Source organism: Odocoileus virginianus, chromosome 20, assembly GCF_023699985.2.
Source record: "Odocoileus virginianus isolate 20LAN1187 ecotype Illinois chromosome 20, Ovbor_1.2, whole genome shotgun sequence".
Classification (NCBI taxonomy): Eukaryota; Metazoa; Chordata; class Mammalia; order Artiodactyla; family Cervidae; genus Odocoileus; species Odocoileus virginianus.
In genome coordinates, this window is record NC_069693.1 from 31,112,828 (window position 1) to 31,130,866 (window position 18,039).

The 18,039-nt window shown below is 38.6% G+C and overlaps 1 protein-coding gene across 1 annotated transcript in view; it reads left to right on the plus strand.

Moving 5' to 3' along the window:
- CDH8 (cadherin 8) overlaps nucleotides 1-18,039 on the plus strand; it is a 390,162-nt gene that overhangs the window by 185,315 nt on the left and 186,808 nt on the right. Inside the window, exon 4 of the mRNA XM_020902626.2 lies at nucleotides 6,094-6,213. Within this exon, the coding sequence (XP_020758285.1) occupies nucleotides 6,094-6,213 (120 nt within the window). The remainder of the gene's footprint in view (nucleotides 1-6,093; nucleotides 6,214-18,039) is intronic.

An 18,039-nucleotide genomic window follows, 5' to 3' on the forward strand; every position in this document is an offset into this window, starting at 1 on the left:
CAGTGAAAGAAAGCTACTATTAAAATGACTAAGCAAAACTACACTTAGTTATAATTACAACATCCACCACCACTTAAAGTTGTAAAAGACTAGTTTATTATTCAATATCTCATATACGCATAAGGTGTATATGTGTATCTCATATACACATAATGTGCCTGTAATTATAGTGACAATAAGCTCTCAGAAATATTATGTATTTAACCTTTCTATGCTCTTTTCATGAGATACCCAAGTGACGCTAGTGGTCAGGAACACATCTGCCAATGCAGGAGACATAGAGATGCAGGTTCACTCCCTGGGTGGGGAAGATTCCCTGGAGGAGGGCATGGCAACCCACTCGAGTATTCTTAGCTGGAGAATCCCATGTACAGAGGAGCCTGGCAGGCTACAGTCCATAGCATCACAAAGGGTTGGACATGACTGAAGCAACTTAGCATGCATGCACACATACTCTTTACATACATTATTATATTTATCTCAATAAGCCTAGAATATAATGATTTCTATTAACTTCCTTTTTTACAGATTAAAGAACTCAAGTTTAGGAAAGTTTTGTTACTTGGGCAAGGACACAGAACTAATAAAAGTTGAGCATGGAATATAAAACAAGTGTTCTGGTTCAAGACATTTTGACTCTAAATTTACCTTTTCAGCCACTACTCTCTTACTATTATCTTATTTGTTTCTTGCACAAAACTTTGAGGTTTGAAGAATAAAAATTATTGTTTTTTAAAAAAATTGATTAATTAATTAGGCTGTAATTGGGTCTTAGTTGTGGCACATAGAATCTTCATTGCATCATGTAGGATCTTTGGTTGCTTACATGGAGTTTTCACTTGTGGCTCCTGGGCACAGTAGTTCTGGCATATGGGCTTAGTTGCTCCAAGTTATGTGGAATCTTAGTTCCCAGACCAGAGATCAAATTCCCATCCCCTGCATTGCAAGAAGTCTTAACCACTGGACTGCCAGGGAAATCCCCAGATTATTTCTTTTGTATATGAAAGCAGTGAGTCACAGAGCAGAGCATGTGAATGATGGAACTCAGGAAACTGGCAGGCTGCATGCAGTCCATGGGGTTGCAAAGAGTCAGAAATGACTGAGCAACTGAGCAATCTCCATGACTGTTCATTCAGCAGTCATTTAAAAATTATTTCATGTTATAAACAAATCTCAGCAAAAATTCTTCACAGTAATCAGGATAGAAAATTAGTGCTTCTATGGAAAAGAGTGAAGTTAAATTTCAAAAAGTCTGGTTTCCACTAGAGTTTATCTGAACTATGGCTTTACGTTAGAATTGCCTGAGAAGACTTTAGAAAGTGCTCCACCTTCATCCCTGTATTGTCCTCCCACAGATTTGAAAGCGACCCTAGGGATCTAAATATTTTTCAAAGCTGGATACTAACGCATAAGCAGAGTTGGTACTCTCAGACTTAGCATATGGTAATTTCTGTTCTAGCCCCTATCTATATTATTTTGTTGGACCCTCACAGTAGTTTTAACATTTGCTGTAGACTTGAAATCCGGGGAGAAGACAAGTTAAATGATTGGTCTGAAGAGAAAAGATACTTATATCAGAACATTTCACACAGAAACATTCCATCTGTGAAACTTAACCCCACGCTGCTGCTGAGGCTGCTTAGTCATTCAGCTGTGTCTGACTCTTTGCAACCCCGTAGACTAGAGCCGGCCAGGCTCTTCTGTCCATGGGATTCTCCAGGCAGGAGTACTGGAGTGGTTAACATGCCCTTCTTCAAGGGATCTTCTCGACCCAGGGATCGAACCTGGGTCTGCTGCATTGCGGGCAGATTCTTTACTGCTGAGCCACCGGGGGATCCTGAACCCCATGTTACTCTGCAAAAATACACTCACCCCACACATATAAACAGGGTTTGTCATTGTTCAGACACTATCTAGATTTATTTATTTTCTCTATGAAGACATTTCTTAATTTTAGAGTCCCCCCACTAGAAGGTAACTCTGTTGATAACAGAATTTTTTCACTTTATCACTTCTCTTTTTCCAGGCTAAACAGAGATGGGTATGAAATGCACATACTCACGAACAGCCTGACACAGAATACAGAGCTTGACTTTATTTTTCTGTTAATGTGCTATTACTTCATAATGGGGGAAATAATTTCTCCTAAAAACAAAATCTAAGTGAAAACACAACCCAGCAAAACAAAAACAAAAGTTATTTCATGGCCTTCTGCAGGGAAGAAAGAGTTGACCCTTTCAGATTAGTCTCTGAATTCAGTTCTTTTAGTAAATCTTTAATCTTTTTCTTGTGATTCATTTAAAAAAATTCTCCTGAATTAATTTTAATCTTAGAGGAAAGTTGCAAAAATAGTTCCTGTATACCCCTTACTCCAGAGAAGGCAATAGCAGCCTACTCCAGTTCTCTTGCCTGGAAAATCCCATGGACGGAGGAGCCTGGTGGGCTGCAGTCCACGGGGTCGCTAAGGCTTGGACACGGCTGAGCACCTTCACTTTGACTTTTCACTTTCATGCATTGGAGAAGGAAATGGCAACCCACTCCAGTGTTCTTGCCTGGAGAAAGCTAGAGACGACGGAGCCTGGTGGGCTGCCGTCTATGGGGTCGGACAGAGTCAGACACGACTAAAGTGATTTAGCAGCAGCAGTAGCAGCAGCATACCCCTTACTCAGCTTTGTTGTTGTTCAGTCACTAACTTGTGTCTGATTCTTTTCAACCCCATGAACTGCAGCACGCCAGGCTTCCCTGTCCTTCACCATCTCCTGGAGTTTGCTCAAACTCATGTCCGTTGAATTAGTGATGCTATCCAACCATCTCATCTTCTGTCGCCCTCTTCTCCTACCCTCAATCTTTCCCAGCATCAGGGTCTTTTCCAATGAGTTGGCTCTTCGCATCAGGTAGCCAAAGTATTGTATTTTCCACTTCAACACCAGTCCTTTCAGTGACTATTCAAGGTTGATTTCCTTTAGGACTGACTGATTTGATCTTCTTGCAGTCCAAGGGACTCTTAAGAGTCTTCTCCAGCACCACAGTTCAAAAGCATCATCAGCTTATCTTCAGTTGAACATTTTAGGTAAAATTAGTGCAAGGATCAAAACAAGAAAATCAGCACTGAGACTCGTATTTATTGTCATTACCCAGTGTCAATGTTTTATCATCTCTTAAGTGGTCCATGGGGTCGCAGAGTCAGACACGACTGAGCGACTGAACTTAACTGAATTGGACTATAACTAAACCTCATAACTTGCCTCATCTCCTAACATTCTATATCTCTGCCTCCAATTGAATCTGGAAGTACTAATGGAGGAGCCTCCTACATAGGGTTGATTGCAAATGATGGATCTCCTCTCTTTTCTACAGGATGAAGCCAACTCTCCCCATCTTGACATTTATGTGCCCTTATATTTTGTTTTGTTTGCATCTCCAACTTTAGTTTTAATGACTGCCTTTTACAGACATTTCTCTTCCTAACAGGAACCTAGTCATGTCTATCTTACTATCCTCCTCTCACCTGGAATGTCTTTCCTCCAATTCTTCTCCATCCCACACAATATTCAAATAACTGCAAATATTGTACTTTCATGTGCTCATTTCACCAGCTAGTTGATGAGCTACTTGTGAAAGTGAGTCTTTATTTATTTATTTTTTTGATACTGTTCCCAGTGTCTGGTGGAATGTATTACACAACAGACATTCAGAGCATTTTTTATCTCTTGCTGTAGATTTTTGTAGAACCTCTGAATCATCATGCCGAATAAAAATTCCAGTTTTACAGGATGATCAACTGCTTGACAAACATTACATTTTCCTATGTAGTGACCATAATTCAACACACTTCAAAAAGCTTTTGGTTGGCAAGATCTTGCAGAAGCTCTACCTTGTTTCAGCAAAGAGAAATGCTGCTCAGATCCACCCACAGCTCCTTTCAGGTTTAAAACACTCTTCCCTCAGCTTGCGGGGTGTGTTGACTGTCGACAGTTCAGGGCTGATGCTCCCTCAGCTAAAGACAGCAGCCTGGACCAGGGCCAAGCCTCCATTCTGAGGGAGGTTCCCACAGCCAATAACTGGTCAGGGTTGGAGTATAAAGTCTTGGATGGATTTCCTCAGTGGCCATCCCAACTCTAGAGGGAAGTCCACTGAGGTTGTTGTTGTAACTGCATCACTGCCCGAGTGCTCCTTCTACCCAGCTTGTCCTTTCGCTTTCCTACAGATATATTTATTTTTTAAATCGGAGGATAATTGCTTTACAGTGTAATGTTGGTTTCTGCCATACAACAATAGAATCAGCCATGCATGCACACTCAGTTGCTCAGTTGTGTCTGACTCTTTGAGACCCCATGACCAGGCTCCTCTGTCTATGGGATTCTCAAGGCAAGAATACCGGATTGGGTTGCCATGCCCTCCTCCAGGGGATCTTTCCCACTCAAGGATCAAACCCGTGGCTCCTGGATTGACAGGCAGGTTCTCTACCAGTGAGCCCCCTGGGAAGCCCCTGAGTAGTCTTATGCCCCCTCCCTCCGGGACCTCCCTCCCACCCCACCCCGCCCCTCTAGGTCATCACAGAACACCAGGGTGAGCTCCCCTCTGTCACACAGCAGTTTCCCACTAGCTATCTACCTTACACATTTGTTGGTAGTCGCTAAGTTGTGTCGGACTCTTTGCGACTTCCTGGACTGTAGCCCATGAGGCTCCTCTATCCGTGGGATTCATGGCAAAAATACTGGAGTGGATTGCCATTTCCTTCTCCAGCTTTACACATTATAGTGTATATATGTCAGTGCTATCCTCTCAATTCATCCCACCCTCTCCTTCTACATTTATGTCCACAAGCCTGTTCTCTGTGTTGGAGTCTCTATTCTTGTCCTGCAAATAGGTTCATCAATACCATTTTTCTAGATTCTGTATATATGTATTAATATACTGATCAAAGGGACTCCTCAGTAAAAATTCAAGAAATCTTCATCTTAGAATCTATTTCTAGGAAGCTCATTTGTGATACCTACCATTGCTTATGAAATCATCAGATGATTTATTCATTTGTTCATCCGTTCAGTTAGCAAATGTATGTTCCATAATCAGTACATGTCTGACACTTAGTGAGGAAGACATGGACCCTGCCCTCATAGAGCATGCTTCCTGTTAGCACACCAGACTTCTCCAGTTTCTCCCCACTTTCAGTAATTCCCAGAATTTAACACAGTCTCTCAGACTACTTTGTTTTTACTTATGCTTAAAATTCCTTCCCTGCTTTTCTTTTCCCAGTTAAACTCTACCCACCTTTCATAATTCCACTCAAATGCAATGCCTCTCAGAAGGCTGTCCCTAACCATATCTGGTTTGTGCTGGATTAAGTGAGGGATCCAAACTCGGAGTCAGTGCATTCAGCTGAATTTGTCTCTCCTCTCCTCTTCCCTCCTACCACCAAACTGTAAGCTTCTCAAGTATGAATTTTGACTTCATATCAGGCAAGCTGAATGTATTCAATGGCTAAATGAATGAGTGAATAAAATGGAAAACTAATCTGGGGAAAAAATAAAAGTTTTGATTCTGTTACCCATAGGCCCAGTTATCTAAATATTATGATTAATTAGTAGTCCAATATAATTTTATATTTTGAGGAAATAAATAAGATGGGATAAAATATTCCTTTCATATTCTGTGCAGCTTTTTCAGCAGCCAATTTTTTCCAAGTACATTCAGTTGTGCTTTTTGGAGAACTTAAATGTTACATTTTATATCCATCATATTATTAACCTTGTGTTTCATATTTCTTTGATATGTATCCTTTTCATATTCTCTAAGCCCACGAATCTGATAGGTATCTTTCAAATGAAAACTACAAAGGAATCTTAAATAATACAGATTCTAAAAGAGCTGTCTTTATATAGTACTTCAACTTAGCAGTACTCTGTCTTTTAAAAGGCTTGTATATCGTTGAAGTTATGATAGTTTATCTCCATATTTTAAAAAAGAGTTCTTTTCTTCCTCATTACCACACATGGATTTCTGTATAATATCCTTGACAAAATTCAGCTCTTGGCAAAGAATAATGTGTTAATTCTTATTTTCTTTTTCTTTTCCTTTTTTTTTTTTTAGGTACGTCTGTCACTAATGTAACAGCTACTGATGCTGATGACCCAGTTTATGGAAACAGTGCAAAGTTGGTTTATAGCATCTTGGAAGGGCAACCTTATTTTTCCATTGAGCCTGAAACAGGTTTGTGGCCTAAATTTTGAATTCTATTTACTATGTCATTGCTTCAGGGAAACACTTTTCTTGGGATGTGGATTATGAAATGCTCTGGCTAAGGAACTTCACTGCCTCTCAGTAACATTTAAATGTGTTATTCCTGTGCAGTGCCAGGTACATGGCAAGCCTGACAATCATTCTGATACATATTAAAATGAATTACAGGTCCTTTGTAGAATATCACCTGTTTAACAGATGGCCTGGCACCGTTGTTCATCCCTGGGAAAGAAGTGTGCTTATACCTCAGGCCGACTTAGATATCAGATTTAAGAATAAATACAATTACTTATTGGCTGCAAAATGCTTGGCAAGTAACATTTATAAAGATTTCTAAGTTTCAACTCACACATCTATGAAGTGGAGTGAAACCTTCCTCATAGCTTTATGAAGATCAGATGACCAATAAATATTCAGCACACAGTACTTGGCATGTGGTAATCATTTTATGCATGGATATTATTATATTTGTTACTAGATTCCTCATTTGTTAAAACAGGATTCTGATATCTGTGTACTAGAACTCTCATGAAAATATTATCAATTTTGCCAATATTAGACACAGCCAGTATCCTGAGTTCAATGGTATAGATTTTAGCAAACAGGAAATAAGTTATTTAAAAAAATAAAATAGGCAAACTAGAAAATCTATTTTTAATGATTTGTCAGATAACTTCATAAAGTAACAGTTTTTGTTAATGAAGATATATCTTTTATTGTTTAATTTTAACAGTGTAGCAAGAGAGTAAAGACACTGTGTCAGACTTTTTATAATTGTGATTTTTATAGAATATTTTAAAATTACTTAAAATAGCACCATCTTTTGGGTGTATTTTTTTCCTGTATCTGGTGATTTTGTCTGCAGACTTCCAAATAGAAAAATTCAATATGTGGGCACATATACATTTGTTATTTTGATTCATGAGTTTTCAGCAGCATTGAGATGAATTTTCATGTCTTACCATTAAGTCAATTATTAATTAAATTAAAAATTTAGAGCCTCTCCTCACTTTTTTTTAAATTCAAAGAAAAATCCTCATGTATTTAAAAGTGGGAAAAAGTACATCTATACATAAATAGGTCATGGCTTAAAATTGAATTTAGATTCAGAAACAGGAAATAACTCTTGTAAAATACATTCATTAGGGGCATAATTACATATGGTTTTCCTCAGCAAAGAAGGTCTGCTGTAGACATCATTTCCTTTGTCCTCTTTGATGACCCTGGGGAAGAGTAGAGAAGGTGGTCAGCTCTGAATTTTAAGGGAAAGGAGAAACATCTGGAGATGTCCTACTCCTCGGCCAGAGTCACAGTGAGAGATGGGACCAGGGTTGGGGCTCACACCCAGGGCCTTAATTTCAAAGCCACTGTCAGATGTCTTCAAACTTCTCTTTTCAGTGGCAAGAGTTATGGTATAGCGGCGTCCGCAAAACAGAAGTGAAACTGAATCATTTCCTCTTCACTCCTTGACTGTTTGTTTGTTTACTTGAATCTTTTGGTTCACCATTTACAGTGTAATATATTGAGAAACAATTATTGAGAAAGTATATTGAGAATATATTGAAAACAATTGACACATAGTGTTATGTTAGTTTCAGATGTATAGCATAAAGATTTAATAGGGATTCCCTGGTAGCTCAGCTGGTATAGAATCCACCTGCAATGCAGGAGACCCTGGTTTGATTCCTGGGTTGGGAAGTTCCCCTGGAGAAAGGATAGGCTACTCACTCCAGTATAAGAATACTGAAACCCAAGAGGGCTTCCCTGGTGGCTGAGATGGTAAAGAATCCACCTGCAATATGGGAGACCTGGGTTTGATCCCTGGGTTGGGAAGATCCCCTGGAGGAGGACATGGCAACCCACTCCAGTATTATTGCCTGGAGAATCCCCATGGACAGGGAAGCCAGTCCATGGGGTCTCAAAGAGTTGGACACGACTGAGTGCATCACAATACATATTGTGAAGTGATTATTATAGTAACTCTGGTTAACATCCATCACCACGCAGTTGTATTTTTTTTCTTTTGATGAGAGATTTTAGGATCTTGGCAACTTCTAAATATACGACATGGTGTTAGTAATTATAGACACCACATGCCATGCTGTGCTGAGTCGCTTCAGTTGTGTCTGACTCTGTGCGACCCTATTACTGTCTCCCACCAGGCTCCTCTCTTCATGGAATTCTCCAGACAAGAATACTGGAGTGGGTTGCTATGCCCTTCTCTAGGAGATCTTCCCGACCCAGGGATTGAACCTGAGTCTCTTAAGTCTCCTGCATCGGCAGGCAGGTTCTTAACCACTAGTGCCACCACACAGACATGATATCTCCCGGACTTATTTATTTTATAACTCTAAGTTTGTACCTTTGGACCAGCAATAGATATTTATCCAACAGATGTCCAAATCAGCATTCACTATGTGCCAGGAATCAAGTTAGATATAAGGAGACAAATTCACAAAGAATCTCAGCCTACAATATCTCACAATCCATTTTGGCAGACAGATTTTTTTTTTTTCAACATAAATACAAGGAAGCATGATGATGCCATTTAAATAATTTATATCTTAGGAATAACTTACCGTGAAGTACAGAGAATAAAAGCCTCATACTAAGTCAGAGGATTTAGGCAACTTTAAATCTCATTTGACATATATTACTATTTGTTTAATTGAATGTTGTCAGCAACATTTAATATGTACATTTTCACTCAGCATAATGAGTGTTTATCTCAACACATATTCATTTTAGCCTTATCATGTCCAAATTGACAGATACAAAGTTATTCATATTTTAGAAAGTTTATTCTGGTACTATTGTGGAAATGCACTGGAGAGAAATGATACTTGAAGCATGTACATAGAAGTTGCTTAATAAATACTGGTTGAATGAAGTTAAGGTTTTTAACTCAAGCAGGCAGAGTGCAGAAGGAAGTGGAGGCTAAATTTAATAATAGAGTCAGCAACAGATGTTTAGTAGTTTATCAATTAGCAAATTGATATAGCTTATCAAATAGCAAATCACATATTGAAGCATCATGTTAAGTGAAAAGTAAGCATTATTGTGTAAATGTTTGCTTAATTATACTTGAGTTGGTTCAAATGAAAGCAGAGGGTTAGTTGTTCCTAAAGGATCTGAATTGTCTATGTCTGAGACCTTTGTTCACCTTTCTAAAAGAAAAATTGAGAGTGGTGTGAATGCATGTGCACATAGTGGAGGAAAGTATAAAGGCAGAAGCACATTAAGAATGTTTTTTAATACTTTATATTAGAAAAATGTACAAAGACCATAGAACATTTGAATTTTTTTATTTTCTAAGCAAAAGGAAAGAAAATACCCTTTCTGGTAATGAGAAGATTTGCATCATTTGCCTCATCTGAGAAATAGACTCTGACTTGGAGTTAGATGAACAAGTGACTTCTTGGGGCTTAAAGACTGTGAAAGATAGAAGTGCAGTCTTAGTTCCACTGCTGTAACAAAATACAGTAAACTGGGCAACTTATAAGAATCAGACATTTATTTCTCAGAGGTCTGGAGGCTGGAAGTTTGAGATCAGGGTGAGCATGGTCAGGTTCTGGTGGCTGCCCTCTTCTGGGTTGCAGAGGTCTCTCCTGTTCTCTTAGAAGGAGAAGAAGCTATGTCTCTGGCTTCTTTTTAAATGAATGCTAATACCATTTTTGAAGGATTCAGCCTCATGATCTACCTCTCAAAGCTGTCACCTCCAGATACCATCACGAAGGGATTACAGTTCACCATATGAATTTGGGGAGAGTAAAAAACATGCAATCCAGGTTAGACATGAAACAGAATTAGGCAGGGAAGTCCATCACACTGTAATTCTGACCTTAAACCCATGCAAGTTAGGAGAGGATATATGCTAAGGCAATGTAGATTCACCAGCATCTTGGCCAAACCCATAGAGGCCCATGGAACAATGATTTCTCTTAAAAGGAGTCTCATAGTGCACACAAATGACCAGGCTTTATTATCACCTGCCTTGTGCAGCTGTTGGCTGAGATATACCTGGGAAGAGTAAGATACCCACTTGAAACTTAAAATAAGTCCTACATATGCCTCCAGTAATCATGTATGGATGTGAGAGTTGGACCATAAAGTAGGCTGAGTGCCAAATTGATACTTTCAGACTGTGGTGCTGGAGAAGACTCTTGGGAGTCCCTTGGACAGCAAGGAGATCAAACCAGTCAATCCTAAAGGAAAACAACCCTGGATATTCATTGGAAGGACTGATGCTGAAGCTGGAGCTCCAATACTTGTACCACCTGAATGGAAGAGCTGATTCACTGGAAAAGACCCTGATGCTGGGAAAGACTGAGGGCAGAAGGAGAAAGGGGCAGCAGAGGATGAGATGGTTGCATGGCATCACCAACTCAATGGACATGAGGTTGAGCAAACTCCAGGAGACTGTGAAGGACAGGAAAGTCTGGCATGCTGTAGTCCATGCGGTCACGAAGAGTTGGACACAACTTGGCAATGACTTCCAGCAAAAACTGGAATCTGGAGAATCATTTGGAGGAATGATCTGTATAAAGAAGACTGCCCACTTCCCACTGTCAGCAAGTCCTTGATGTTAGGATATTTTCAATAAGGAAAAGGAAACTTGCAGGAAGGGGGACCCCCTTCCAGGGCCTGAAGGTGGGCTCTTGTGTGACGCTCAGAAATGAATTCTCTGAGAAGACACCTGTGCTGACAAGGCAAGAGACTTTATTGGGAAGGGGCGCCTGAGCAGAAAGCAGGAGGGTGAGGGGACTCAGGAGAACTGCTCTGCCATGTGGCTCGCAGTCTTGGGATTTATGGTAACTGGCTTAGTTTCCAGGTTGTCTCTGGCCAGTCACTGTGGCACAGGGTCCTTCCTGGTGCTGCACGCATCACTCAGCCAAGATGGATTCCAGTGAAAAGGATTCTGGGAGGTGGTAGGATATGAGGACTGGAGTCTCCTCTTTCCTTTTGACCTTTTCTGAATTCTTCCAGTTGGCAGTAGCTTGTTAGTCCTGAATTGCCACAAGTGGTCACTGTGGTACCTGGCCAGGGTAGGCGGTTTGAGTCAGTGGTTCCACTGACAAAACCTGAAGATAGGAGACTGTCTTGTTTTACTCTCACGAGAATGCTAAGGACTGAACTCCGGACTTTGGAACACAGAAGTTCTGCTTTCCTGCTTGCTTGTTACGTTCCAACTTTATGGAATTATTTCCTGTCACCAGAGCACATTAATTGCTCTATCTCAGGAAGAGCTTCTCCTCTTGTTTTAGGTATCAGCTTAGGATTCAGAAAGATGTGCTGTTTATTCTGTTTATTCTCTTCTGTGAGCGTCTCCTAATCAGTAATCATCTTGTAATTGACTTGCTTATGTTCCTAAGTCAGTTTTCATGCTAGAATGTACAGCTCATGAAAGAATGGGGCTTGTCTAATTTGTTCATTTTGCATCCCTAGACCTAGCAGAGAGTTTGGCACCTGAAATTATTCAGTGTGTAGTTGAGACAGAAAGACATGAAGAGGGTAGCGTGGGGAGAAAGAAGAGAAGGAAGGAATGAATTCATCAAGAGAAAGGGAAAAGCTTGCCACAACTTACAGAAAAGATGTGGAAACACCAGGAGGGGAATCCAGTTTGGTTTCCAGCCTGTCTTCCTTCTGTCTATTTTCGTGGTGGGAAGAACACCACTGTAACCTCATATGTGATTTTTGTTGTTTTTACTGAGACTCACTGAAGACTTAAATTCACGTCATTTCCAAGTCTCATGCTCTATCTTAAGTGTCTAGCCAAGGCAGTGCTATTCTGGTACTTGCAAAAATGAAATTTGAGACACAAACTCTTGGCCAGATTTAGTTCTGGATTAGATTTTGAGATGGAAAGGTTCAGGGAACCATTGCAGTCATTGCAGAAGAAAGGATGGTTATTAATATCTCTCCATATTCTGGTGGTCACTGTGATAGTGATACAAATGATAGTAGTAATAAAAGGGAAAATATTCTTGTGTGTCTAAACCATAGTGGAGAAGGAAGAATTTCTGTCTCCAATTTGCAGTTGACAGAACTGCATTTCAGAGAAAATAAGGTAAAATGTCTTACATTTTATCCTTACGTCAAACTCACTGTCAAATTATAAACAACAGGAAGAATAAAAACAAGACTATAAACAACCACCACCTCATTTATTGAGCAGGTATTGTGTTCTCGGCTGTGTGCTAATTGGATTTGCATGCATTATCAAGTTTAATTTAATTTATTTCACAAAATATTTTGAGGTAGGTACTAAATGTCATCTCCGTGTTACTGATGAGAGAACAGAGGATCAGAGCTGATATTAATACATTTATTGCACAAGGTGTTTGAAGCAAGGTTTCAAGTGAGCCTCTGATTGCAAGAGCCAATTTTTCATATTCTCCTATAACCCCACCTGACTTCCATGCATTGTGTCTTGAGCTGGGGGCTGCTGTTGGTATAGAAATGGACCTATAGAACTTGGAATCGGGCCCAGGTCTCCTTTATACATGGACACAAGAAAGAGTTTGATGTCAGATAAGATGTGAAGCAGTAGTAATTGTAAAATGAAGTGTCATTTTTGTGAATAGCTTCAAAAGGCTGAAAATAGCTTATTTGTATTCTATAAATGTTTTCTGTCTCTCTTTTTTTTTTGTTTTCCCCTCCCTGCCACCCCCAATACCATATGTTTGCTTGTAACATTTTGGGCACAGACAGGGAGAAATGTGGCATTTATTTAAAAAGCTACTAATTTGAGGACAGCAGTGAGAAAACAGTTGCAGACCATCCTAAGTGACTGAAGATGGAACATCTAAATAAAATGCAAGGCAAGTGAATAGTAAATGCTTAATTATCTGAAGAAATCAGGGTAAAGTTGCAGGACAGTGTGCACGTTGCTCCAGGCAATCAAGACTAAGAAAAATGACCAGCTGCAAAATAAACCAAGTTAATTCATTGACCTTTTTTTGAGACTCAGACCATCTTTCTTCATTGGATACAAATAGCATTTGTCTCAGTGGAACATGTAAAAATGAGCTAAGGCAAAAAGTACTCCTTGGAAAAAATAATCCATATAATGAATGGTTCTCTTTTATAAAAATCAAGGATAATACATAGAATCTTCATGGAATGCCTTAATGGAATTGAGTCGTTGTTATAACTTCTGAGCCAAAGTGATAAACTGCAAACATACAAAATCTCTTTTTAAAAATATCAGGATTACATAAATTGTCATTTCCACTGCCTTGAGGACTGCCTAAAGAATTTTTCTGTGCAGACTTTTGAGATTATTCAGGTAAACTCAAGCTGTCCAACAATGCTAGGATATACATTGATGAATGAGAATCTCTTTGTAAATCACATTAAATGACACCTAATCAACATCTGCACTCTAATATTAAAGTCATGTGCTAGCCTTTGAGTGTGCAGTGCTGTATATGATAAATCCTAAAAGAGACATATGTTGTTGCTGTTGTTTAGTTGCTAAGTCGTGTCTGTCTCTTTGTGACTCCATGGACTGCCACCTACCCAGGCCCCTCTGGCATGGGATTTTTCAGGCAAGAATACTGGAGTGGGTTGCCATTTTCTTTTTCAGGGATTTTCCTGACCCAGGGATTGAACCCACGTAGCCTGCTTGGCAGGTGTAGTCTCTACCACCAAGCCATCTGGGAAGCCAAAATATGTGGGCAATCAAAACAGTGTGATAGCATAGGACCCTTGCCAGAATTCTTCTTCTTTTTTTTTTTTTGTAATTTATTTATTTTTTATTGAAGGATAATTGCTTTACAGAATTTTGCTGTTTTCTGTCAAACCTCAGCATGAATCAGCCATAGGTATACATACATCCTCTCTCTTTTGAACCTCTCACCCATCTCCCTCCCCAACCCACCCCTCTAGGATGATACAGAGCTCCTATGTGAGTTTCCTGAGTCATATAGCAAATTCTCCTTGGCTATCTATTTTACATATGGTAATATTAATTTCCATGTTACTCTCTCCATACGTCTCACCCTCTCCTCCCCTCTCCCCATGTCCATAAGTCTATTCTCTATGTCTGTTTCCCTATTGTTGCCCTGTAAGTAAATTCTTCAGTACCATTTTTCTAGATTCCGTATATATGTGTTAGAATACGGTGTTTATCTTTCTCTTTCTGACTCACTTCACTCTGTATAATAGGTTCTAGGTTCATCCACTTCTCTAGAACTAACTCAAATGTGTTCCTTTTTATGGCTGACTAATATTCCATTGCGTATATGTGCCACAACTTCTTTATCCATTCATCTGTTGATGGACATCTAGGTTGCTTCCATGTTCTAGCTATTGTAAACAGTGCTGCAATGAACAATGGGATACATGTGTCTCCCTCAGTTTTGGTTTCCTCAGGGTATATATGCCTACGAGTGGGACTGCTGGGTCATATGGTGGTTTTATTCCTAGTTTTTTAAGGAATCTCCATACCGTCTCCCATAGTGGCTGTATCAATTTACATTCCCACCAACAGTGCAAGAGCATTCCCTTTTCTCCACACCCTCTCCAGCATTTATTGTTTGTAGACTTTTTGATGAGGGCCATTCTGACAGGTGTGAGGTGATATCTCATTGTAGTTTTGATTTGTGTTTCTCTAACAATGAGCAATGTTGAGCATCTTTTCATGTGTTTGTTAGCCATTTGTATGTCTTCTTTGGAGAAATGTCTGTTTAGGTCTTTTTGCCACTTTTTGACTGGGTTGTTTGTTTTTCTGGTAGTGAGTTGTATGAACTGCTTGTATATTTTGAAAATTAATCGTTTGTCAGTTGTTTCATTTGCTATTATTTTCTCCCATTCTGAGGGTTGTCTTTTCACCTTACTTATAGTTTCCTTTGCTGTGCAAAAGTTTTTTTAAGTTTAATCAGGTCCAACTTATTTACTTTTGTTTTTGTTTCCATTACTCTAGGAGGTGGGTCGTAGAGGATCTTGCTTTGATTTATGTCATCGAGTGTTCTGCCTATGTTTTCCTCTAAGAGTTTTATAGTTTCTGGTCTTACATTTAGGTCTTTAATCCATTTTGAGTTTACCTTTGTGTATGGTGTTAGGAAGTGTTCTAATTTCATTCTTTTACATGGAGCTGTCCAGTTTTCCCAGCACCATTTATTGAAGAGGCTGTCTTTGCCCCATTGTATATTCTTGACTCCTTTGTCAAAAATAAGGTACCCATAGGTGCATGGGTTTACTTCTGGGCTTTCTATCTTGTTCCATTGGTCTATATTTCTGTTTTTGTGCCAGTACCATACTGTCTTGATTACTGTAGCTTTGTAATTTAACCTTAAGTCGGGAAGCTTGATTTCTCCAGCTCCATTTTTCTTTCTCAAGACTGCTTTGGCTATTCAGGGTCTTTTGTGTTACCATATGAACTGTGAAATTTTTTGTTCTAATTTTGTGAAAAATGCCATTGGTAATTTGATAGGGATTGCATTGAATCTGTAGATTGCATTTGGTAGTATAGTCATTTTCACAATATTGATTCTTCCTACCCAGGAACATACACTATCTCTCCATCTGTTTATGTCATTTTATTTATGTCTTTTATTTTTTTCATTAGTGTCTTATAATTTTCTCTGTACAATTCTTTTGTATCCTTAGGTAAGTTTATTCCTAGATATTTAATTCTTTTTGTTGCAATGGTGAATGGGATTGATTCCTCGATTGCTGTTTCTGATTTTTAATTGTTAGTATTTAGAAATGGAAGTGATTTCTGTATATTGATTTTGTATCCTGTAACTGCTAAATTCACTGATTAGCTCTACTAATTTTCTGGTACATCTTTAGGGTTTTCTAGGTACAGTATCATGTCACCTGCAAACAGTGAGAGCTTTACTTCTTCTTTTTTGATATGGATTCCTGTTATTTCTTTTTCTTCTCTGATTGCTGTAGCTAGGATTTCCAGAACTATGTTGAATAATAGTGGTGAAAGTGGACACCCTTGTCTTGTTCCTGATCTAAGGGGAAATGTTTTCAGTTTTTCACCATTGAGAATAATGTTTGCTGTAGGCTTATCATATACAGCCTTTACTATGTTGAGGTTGGTTCCTTCTATGACAATTTTTTGAAGAGTTTTAATCATAGGTAGGTGCTAAATTTTGTCAAAGGCTTTTTCTGCATCTCTTGAGATGATCATATGGTTTTTATCTTTAAATTTGTTAATATGGTGAATCACATTGATTGATTTGTGTATATTGCAGAATCCTTGTATCCCTGGAATAAACCCAACTTGATCATGGTGTATGAGCTTTTTGATGTGTTGTTGAATTCTGTTTGCTAAAATTTTGTTGAGGATTTTTGCATCTATGTTCATCTGGGATATTGGCCTGTAGTTTTCTTCTTTTGTGTCTGTTTTTTTTTTTTTTTTCTTTTTATTTGTCTGGTTTTGGTATCAGGGTGATGGTGGCCGTGAAGAATGAGTTTGGAAGTGTTCCTTCCTCTGCAATTTTTGGAAAGAGTTTTAGAAGGATAGGCACTAGCTCTTCTTGAAATGTTTGATAGAATTCTCCTGTGAAGCCATCTGGTCCTGGGCTTTTGTTTTTTGGGAGATTTTTGATCACAGCTTCAATTTCAGTGCTTGTAATTGGGTTGTTCATAATTTCTATTTCTTCCTGATTAATTCTTGAAAGATTGAAGTTTTCTAAGAATCTGTCCATTTCTTCCAGATTATCTATTTTGTTGCTATATAGTTGTTCATAATAGTCTCTTATAATCCTTTGTATTTCTGCATTGTCTGTTGTAACCTCTCCTTTTTCATTTCTAATTGTTTTCATTTGATTCTTCTCTATTTTTTTCTTGATGAGTCTGACTAAGGGTTTGTCAGTTTTGTTTATCTTCTCAAAGAACCAGCTTTTAGTTTTACTAATCTTTGCTATTGTTTCTTTCTTTTTCATTTAGTTTTGCTCGGGTCTTTATGATTTCTTTCCTTCTACTAATTTTGGGGTTTTTTTCTTCTTCTTTTTCCAGTTGTTCTGGTTGTGAAGTTAGGTTTTCTATTTGATGTTTTTCTTGTTTCTTGAGGTGGGATTGTATTGCTATAAACTTCCCTCTTAGAACTTCTTTTGCTGCCTCCTACAGGTTTTGAGTTGTTGTGTTTTCACTATCCTTTGTTTCTAGAAATTTTTTGGTTTCCCTTTTGATTTCTTTAGTAACCTGTTGGTTATTTAGAAATGTGTTGTTTAATCTCCATGTGTTTGTGTTGCTTACAGTTTTTTTTTTTTCTTGTAATTTATATCTAGTCTCATAATGTTGTGGTCAGAGAAGATGCTTGATACAATTTCAGTTTTCTTAAATTTACTGAGGTTGGATTTGTGATTCAAGATGTGGTCTATCCTGGAGAATGTTCCACGTGCACTTGAGAAGAAGGTGTATTCTTCTGCATTTGGATGGAATGTCCTGAAGATATCAATGAGATCTATCTCATCTAATATATCATTTCAGACTTGTGTTTCCTTATTAATTTTCTGTTTTGATGATCTGTCCATTGGTGTGAGTGGGGTGTTAAAGCCTCCTACTATTATTGTGTTTCTGTCAATTTCTCCTTTTATGTCTGTTAGTGTTTGTCTTATGTATTGAGGTGCTCCTACATTGGGTGTATAGATATTTATAATTGTTATGTCTTCCCCTTGGATTGGTCCCTTGATCATGATGTAGTGTCCTTCCTTATCTCCTGTAATCTTCCCTATTGTAAGGTCGATTTTGTCTGATAGGAGGATTGCTACTCCAGCTTTCTTTTGCTTCCCATTTGGATGGAATATATTTTTCCATCCTCTCACTTTCCAGAAT